The sequence below is a fragment of the Monomorium pharaonis genome, chromosome 3 (assembly GCF_013373865.1).
Source record: "Monomorium pharaonis isolate MP-MQ-018 chromosome 3, ASM1337386v2, whole genome shotgun sequence".
Lineage (NCBI taxonomy): Eukaryota > Metazoa > Arthropoda > Insecta > Hymenoptera > Formicidae > Monomorium > Monomorium pharaonis.
In genome coordinates, this window is record NC_050469.1 from 11,532,475 (window position 1) to 11,540,597 (window position 8,123).

The following is an 8,123-nucleotide window of genomic DNA, read 5'->3' on the forward strand; positions in this document are numbered from 1 at the left end:
ATCAATTATAAAAACTAAGAAATTATTTTTTAAATACTTTAATCAACACTTATTACATATGGTTGCTAAATGATTAAAACAAATAGATTTTGCATTAAAAAAGAGAGAAAAAACAGCTCCAATGTTTTTTAAAGAATTTTTATGAAAATATTAATAAAAATTAATGTAAAACAAATTTAGATAAAATTTCTTTCTCATTTACGAAGCATTATTGTATTAAAAAATTTCAGAGTAATTTTTAAACAACCATGTTTATTATAATTAAAAAAAAATTTCTCTGCACATAAACATAGGCATCCGGACGAAGAGGTGCTTGGGAATAACAAAATGATCATCGAGTTAATTTAATTTTTATAAAATTTGTAAGAGAGAAAGGTAAATGAGTTTGATCGTGTTAATCAACGGGAATTACATCACGTTGAACACGCTGCGATTCACTAGTACGAAAAACGAAATTGTACTTTCTGGCTTTTTTTTCCTTCAAATTCCACTCTCGCGAAAATGTGCCCATTCGTATGATCGGCTATATCCGTGCAGCTCCCTAGCAATGCCGGAAAACGTCTTTTAATATACACTATATCTTCGGGGGACTGGGTGTTTAGCCTCGTGGTCTTCCACCATACGAAGAAACCGATTTGTGTTTTGATACGAGCTGGAATCAGTTGTGAAATTCATCCTACACATTACCATGCAGCATGAACGCACATTCGCTTGATTTTATTACTCAGAAATAAAATTATGTCATAACAAAATTATTAAAGTTAATAAAAGCTTATAATAAAAGAAAAAAATAAGAGAGAGGAAGAGAGAGAGAGAGAGAGAGAGAAAATAAATGTTAAGCTTTTAAAAATAGTTAAAAGTTATATTCTGGATTTATTAATTGCAATTAGCATCTAAATTCCTCGCTTTAAATGTTGGAATAGGAAGTATATTCTCATGGGTCTCTTTTAAAATAATCATTATAATTACCTTTACATTTCTTGTATGTCTAATTTTATTTGTTAACTTGATTCATTAAAGTTGATAGGTATTTCTAAGAAATATGCTCATATATATATAAGACATTTACACAGCACAAGTTGTGCGTTATTAGTATTCTAATTAACTAAATAAACAGCGAGATATTATTCGAGCTATAGGACCGTCGGGATTAGAGAATGTAGGGGTATATGAAAGATTTCCTACATATATTCAAAACAAATGAAAGCCAAGAAAAGCTACTAAAAATAAACAAACCGCAGAACGGATAGCTTCTTATATTGCAATAAATTAAATTAATTCTGACAAATTAATTGGTAGTTAAAATGTGTAACGTTAAGTGAAAGTCTACTCCTCTCTCTTTTACTTTTACTGTATAATCTTAGTCGTGCTATTTTTATGTTTATATTTCCATTGTTTGTTTTTTCTTTCCTACCTTTTAATTTATCTTATTTTTTGTATATAATATAAAACTAAATTCTGAAATTCAATTATATATTATTGGAAAAAAATCGAGAAATAAAAGTAATATTTAATCTAGAAAGAGATTTTTTTAATTATTATTATTTTATTAATATTATTAAGTGACTTAAATTTTTAAACAAATAACAAGTTTTTAACACTTTTATATAACTAATATTTTATTAATTATTCAAATAAATATAGAGAATGTATAATTTTTATAAAAATAAATTTTTATTTTACACATTCCCTCAGCTTTAATTATAATATTTAATAAAATTATAATGAAACAAATCTTTATTTATATATAACATGTATACAAACATTATTCACACAATTTTAAGTATAATATATTTTGTAAAAAGTTTCTTAATTAAATGTTTAACTTACTTCTAAATATGGTCTATTTAAATAATAAAAATAAAGCAATGGTTTCCAATTACATTTCTTGTGAGTACTTAATAATATAAATTAACACATTTAAAAAATTGAATATAAAATTGAATACAAAAAATGTATAAATATAAAAATATAAAAGTATAATTAAATAATTAATCACGTTTTTCTACACAAATTTAAGTAGAAATATAAAAATAATTTACTTGAATGTAACGATTTTTAACGTACTTGAAATTTAAAAAATTTTAATGTATTAAATTAATTTACTAATTTAATTTAATATGCTTAATAATATGCGCATTTATAAAGATTTTATGAGATTAATGTTGAGCTATTATTATACTGTTGTTATAAAAGTTTACGTTTACTTTTACACATGTTGTTATATGAAATCGTGTAGAAAACTTTCTTTTTATTTTTAATAAAAATAAAATATGCCTATAAATATCAATATCTTTTAAAAGCTCGCGTTATATAAAAAAATTCAGAGTTCTTAAAATTTTAACTAAACTTAAAACTTAATTTACAAACTACTTTAGTAATGCAATGTCCTCTGTTATCGAAACTCGAGACTACGTTCTACGTTCTACGTTTTATAAAGGACAATTTGTGTAATTTCAATCTAACATAACTTGCTCAATACTATCGATGTGTGGTATGATCTCCTTTTATAGCATTCAATGTTTCACTTAATTGATAATATCTTTTCACCTCTAGATCTCTATTTTATTATCAACTGATGTTGTTAGCTTCCGTATATCAACCGTGTAGTCATGTACAAATATTATCCATTGATAATATATGTACAAATATACCATCACGTATCAATATTTTTAATATAATTTTCGGCTAACTCCGTCCGAATTAATTGTGCCAATCGCTCTAGCGCCTGAAAATAAATATAGATTTAATTAAATAATCGAAAACAGATTCGTTTAGTAAAAACGATAAGCGTTTCGACGAAACTTTATTCACCGTCGATATATTAGATACTGATAAAATAAAATAATTAACGTAGATAAAAAAAAAACAATAATTTGAATTATCCAAATTAAATACGTTAATGTGTAATTTAAAATGTTTACTTTAAAGTTTATAATTAATTGATAATTTATAAAATTAAAGTTGTAAAAAACAGACATTTATCTTTAAATTTAAATCTATTTAACATTTATTAATTATATTAAAAATTAAATAATTATATTAAAATATAGATTATATGTACTATATGGATTATATGCACATTATATGTACATGTATTTAGTAGGTATACGCTTAGAGCACTTGTATACCGAAAGCCGTTCAAAACCAAAAAGCATGGATTAGAAATATATATTATTAATTATATCTATAATAATAATAATAATTGTAATAATAAAAATATTATACATATAATAAATTAATATACATATACATATATGTAAAAATATAAAAATTTAGAATACCAAATCCATTTCCTCATAGGAAGCCTTGGCAAAACTTGCTCTGATGGCGTTGCAGGATTTCGCGTTTTTCATAAACGCAGCTCCTGGCGCCATAATAACGCCATCCGTTATGCCCCGCTCCATTATCATCTTCCATGTATTATTGATTCCTGGTACTTTAATCCATAAAAAGAATCCACCTTTTGGAACGTTAAAGTCCGCTAGACCTATAAAGCAGTTCGTAATGTTTAATATGTTAATTACGGTAATTAACCAATTATATATAAAACATTTTTGAATATAATAACATAAATTTTTGTAAAAAAAACTTTCATAAAATATAATAGCAGTAAAAAAATATATGTAATGTGTACAATATTATTGTATTATTTTAAGCCTTACGGCCTTAATTATTAATTGTTTATTTTATTTTTTTTTTTACGGCCTTAATTATTAATTGTTTAGTTTATTTTATTAATGTATACAATAATTTCTTTTTTGTTAAATATTATTATACGAAACACATATGTATTTTAAAATAAAATAAATTACTCATTAATTAAAAGAAGTTGTTGTAAATTTAAACATAAATTATCAACAAGAGCAATTACCGTTCAAATGTTTGTGTGCCAACTTTGAGATTTCGTCTCTCCGTTTCTTGTAGAAGCACCTTATATTCATGTAATGTTTCATCAGGCCCTCGTAACCCCAGGTCTTCATCAGCTTGTACATTATCACCTAAAAATGCATATCATTTCTCATTTATTTTCTTTTAATGATAAAACGTATATGTTTACAATTTAGATAAGAACCGACACGCGCCACTGTCGGTTTGATTTATGGACACTGCAGATTAAGCGTGCGTCGATGAAACGTGCGTCCGACGTTTCACCACCAGTTTCATCATTCTAGATAATAATATTGATTTACGGTTATCGCCCTTTTTTTACATTGTGTATAAAAAGTGTAATAACTCAAGCTTTTAGTTTACATTCAAATGTTCAAACATTTGTATCACAGATATTCAATTATTTTGTCTATGCGTAGACTAAAAGTTAATATAATGTTAATAAAAAAGATTTATTAAAATTTGTTATACTTGTTTGAATGTAAATAACTCAAGAATATCGCAATTGTCAATTAGAATTTGATTTATTTCACAAACAATATTTACGTGTTACCAGCGACAGGGAAAAATAAGGGTAGGAAGTATAATAAAGGGTATCACGAAGGGTAAGGACATGTCTACCAACCTGCGATAAGGTAGGAGCATGAAGGTGACTGCTCTGCAAATGAAGTTCTACAGAGGCTACCAGCGGAGTTGGAGCAGTTATAAAACCCAATCTGATGCCACTGCTGATCACTTTCGAGAATGAATCAAACCTAATCACTCGACCTTCTGTATCAAGCGATAAGAAGGACTTAGGCTCTTCCTGAGAAAGGATATAATTTATTTTATAAAAGTAATTATGATGTATTTTTATTCTTATGGTGATGAAAATTTCTTCAACAGTATTTATTTTAATTTTATATGTAATATATATAATATTATATATAATTTTGCACAATATATCAGTTAAATTATAAATTCAAATATAGATTGCGTTTGATCTCCAAATGTTGATGAAGGATATGAATTGTAAAAGATATTTACTTATGATATGCGAATACGTTGATATTACTACAGTCATGGCTTTTTAATAATATCTTTAATAATTTATCTTTCTCTCTGATTGCATCAAACAGTACAATACTTAATGCATATTATAATTAAAAGATATCTTTATTTATTTCGAATGCATTGCCACTGTGTTTTGCAATAGCTTTCATAAAGTATAAAATTTTATATTATCGCGCGGGCCATTCAAAATTTAATTTACATTTATACAAAATTATGTCGAAATTATGTCAAAGATATGTCATACAGTAAACATTATCTAATTTGCACTGTAATCTCTGCGGGTCCGTTTATAAAATTCTATTGCGTTTTGCAGAGTTCCATTTTTTAAGTAATTTTCGGTATAATTATTTGTGTAGTAAATATTAACGCATGCATATTTATACATCTATTAAACGTTTATTAACGTACGTTCATATTTATGTACTTATAATTTCTTTACATGCTATTAAATAACACATTTTTTTGTCGCACATAAACGTGACTCACCTTGTCAAAATGTATGAAATGATAAGGATCGTCATCGAGGAGCAGGAAATTGTACTCGCAGGCTATCCTGTAAATCTCCTTCCGTCTATTTAGAGGTATAATGATGCCAGTAGGATTCGTGCCCGTAGCGTTTATATACATTGCTTTCGGCATTTTTCCACCGAAAAGCTGCCGGTTTCTCAGAGTTTCCCGGAGTATTTCCGGTATGGGACCGTCGTCGTCTTGCGGGATCGCTATAAGCTCCGCTTTGTGAGGTGCTATCTGCGATCGAAATCAATGATACCGTAATAACGTATTATTGTAATAACGAAAATTTTAAATAACAAATAAATAGCTAAACATTTTGATGTAATTTTAGAGAAAAAAAACAAAGCTTTTTTATTTAAAAAAAAAAAGATTAAATTGAACTCATGTTTAACATAAATCTAGTGTTGCTACATTAATAAATATATTCTTAATATAAATATAAGTGATATCAAATATACCTTTTTAATATATAAAAGATTTATTTCTATTGGTTGTACGGATTTGCTGTACCAATATCAAAAATTAATAAAATTACAGGATTTTCTAGAAGAGCATTTTACTCTGCTATTGTACAAATTATATTATTTAGCGTATACTTCGTAGCTAAAAGGATTAAGAGGACATGACATGCACCGGATTCTTCTCAAATTTCTTTTTCTAATGAAAGCATATCTATATTCACTAACCACAATTTCGACGCCAGGATAGAAGGGAGTGGGGACCAAAATCGGATCACCAGTGCCGATTATAGCCTCCAGAGCCTTGCTAAGCCCGTCCTGAGACCCCGAAACGACGACTATGTCGCGTCTCTCCCATAAGGGTGGCGCGTGTGCCCTTCTCTGGAATTCCCTCAGGGCCTGAAACCAATTTGATGTCCGACGTTGTTAGACACATTGTAGCCGATTCTCTTATCTCGGGAACGAAAGATTCCGGTATAACGACACGGTCGATTACAGGAGGGACAACCTCGCGCAAACTATGTGCACGTGTGACATAATCAGAACAGTGTTACAATTTAATGGCTCATCATCGAAATTTTTCGGCTATTTTTTTATTCTTATATATATATATGTACACATTTCCATCTATTTAAAAAAAAATTAACTAATACGAAGAATTTTTTTTACCTGCAGAAAAGGAGGATAACCTTGCGTGGGTATGTACTGGAGAGCGGCACCTAATTCGGCTTTTTCGAGAGTAATGGACGAACCATCGTTGAGTTTAATTGAGATATTCGTGAACGGGAACGTTTCTTCGTTGGGCATTCCTTCTGCTAAAGAAATAGTGCTTTTCGGCGCGGAATACGCCTTTTTAGCTAAAACAAATAAAAGACTTTCATTACCGATTATTCGATCAATTATAAAATATTGTCTTTATCGAGATCGTTCCGTCATTGGTATATTTGCAATTAATTATGCAACCATCATAAAGTAAACTGTATAAAGTTAACTAACAATTAGGTGAGTAAACTTGTTATCTTGATAATTTTATTAATTTATCGTGGAAGAAAGTTTTCGCAATTATTGTTAATTATATAGAAGCCAAATTTATCCACCGATGTTGATTAATAATTATTATTGCGTTACATTTAAACTTTTTAAAAATAAAAAAGGAAATGCTTACTTAGCTCCCGCGTCATGGCAGGTCGTCTACGTTTGGAAACGTCCGTCAAGAAATAAGAATAATCCATTTTCTCTGCTCTAACGTGCGAACTCTTCTGATAAATCTATAGTTTCAAATTGATCAGTTATTGATCAAGCGCGCGAGCTCAAATATGTTACTGCTCGATGTTTACTGCTCGATACACAATCACGGTTAAACACAATATTATTAATAGATTGATTGTTATTGATCGTCAGCGGTGTTAACCACAATTTGGAAAGTATAAATGACAACTTTGACCGTAGCCCTCGTTTTCTCTCTGTATTAATATCGTTTCTCGTGAGGAATAAACACACGGACAGACTCGTCAAGAACGTATTCTTCCAAAGTGAATGCTCTGCTACCCCATCAACACTGACAGCGCTCTCGGTTATGCTTGCTTTTATATTTAGCGATAACACAGTTGATTGCATCAGAAAACCATTTCATATGTAAAAATAAATACAACTCACATGTGATAGAATGTTGTCAATAGTTTCTTTCTGATTATATTTACCGGATATGATATTGCGATTGCCGTGATTATTCTACTATTGACCGGAGATGTGACTAATAAATTTAAACATGACGATAAGTCTACCTGGAGTTTAGTCAATACAAGGAATTAATATTGTACAAATAAAGTGATTAAGAATCCTTGGGAAATACCTTTGCGAAATATCCTTGAGAAATACCAATATTTGAGAAAGAAAATGAAGCATTTGTATTTCCCTTTATGATATGATTAAAATAAAGCATGATAAAAAATTGCTGCATTGACAATGTACATTTATAAATCTTCAAATTTATATAATTGAACATTGCATTTCACATGTGTAAATCTAAGATCTTATACTTATCTTTTTTTATTACGCCAAACTCAAACACACACACACATACGCGTGTGTATGCGTGATGATAAAGTAATGATAAATTTAATATTGCATATGTTAAATTATAAGTTATATATAATTACATATGTTAAATTATAATGTATGGTTAATAAATTTTAAATTAAAAAGCAC

At 28.5% G+C, this 8,123-nt stretch overlaps 1 protein-coding gene across 1 annotated transcript; it reads right to left on the reverse strand.

Moving 5' to 3' along the window:
* Nucleotides 1-1,719: 1,719 nt before the first annotated feature.
* On the reverse strand, nucleotides 1,720-7,486 carry LOC105839941 (kynurenine/alpha-aminoadipate aminotransferase, mitochondrial). Its single transcript, XM_012686601.2, has 8 exons — nucleotides 7,081-7,486; nucleotides 6,585-6,772; nucleotides 6,144-6,314; nucleotides 5,431-5,691; nucleotides 4,517-4,696; nucleotides 3,875-4,001; nucleotides 3,285-3,490; nucleotides 1,720-2,728 (listed from the first exon to the last, which is right to left on the reverse strand). The coding sequence occupies exons 1-8, from the start codon at nucleotides 7,145-7,147 to the stop codon at nucleotides 2,657-2,659; spliced, it is 1,272 nt and encodes a 423-aa protein (XP_012542055.1). The 5' UTR covers nucleotides 7,148-7,486; the 3' UTR covers nucleotides 1,720-2,656.
* Nucleotides 7,487-8,123: the final 637 nt, after the last annotated feature.

Bases quoted from the DNA above. Each gene is read 5' to 3' on its own strand.
- LOC105839941 (XM_012686601.2), bottom strand. From the start codon at position 7,147: ATGGATTATTCTTATTTCTTGACGGACGTTTCCAAACGTAGACGACCT. The intron at 5,692-6,143 runs GTTAGTGAATAT...TTTCGATCGCAG, and splicing joins ATCCTGGCGTCGAAATTGTG to ATAGCACCTCACAAAGCGGA. The intron at 2,729-3,284 runs GTATTCTAAATT...ATTTATTTTCAG, and splicing joins CCTATGAGGAAATGGATTTG to GCGCTAGAGCGATTGGCACA.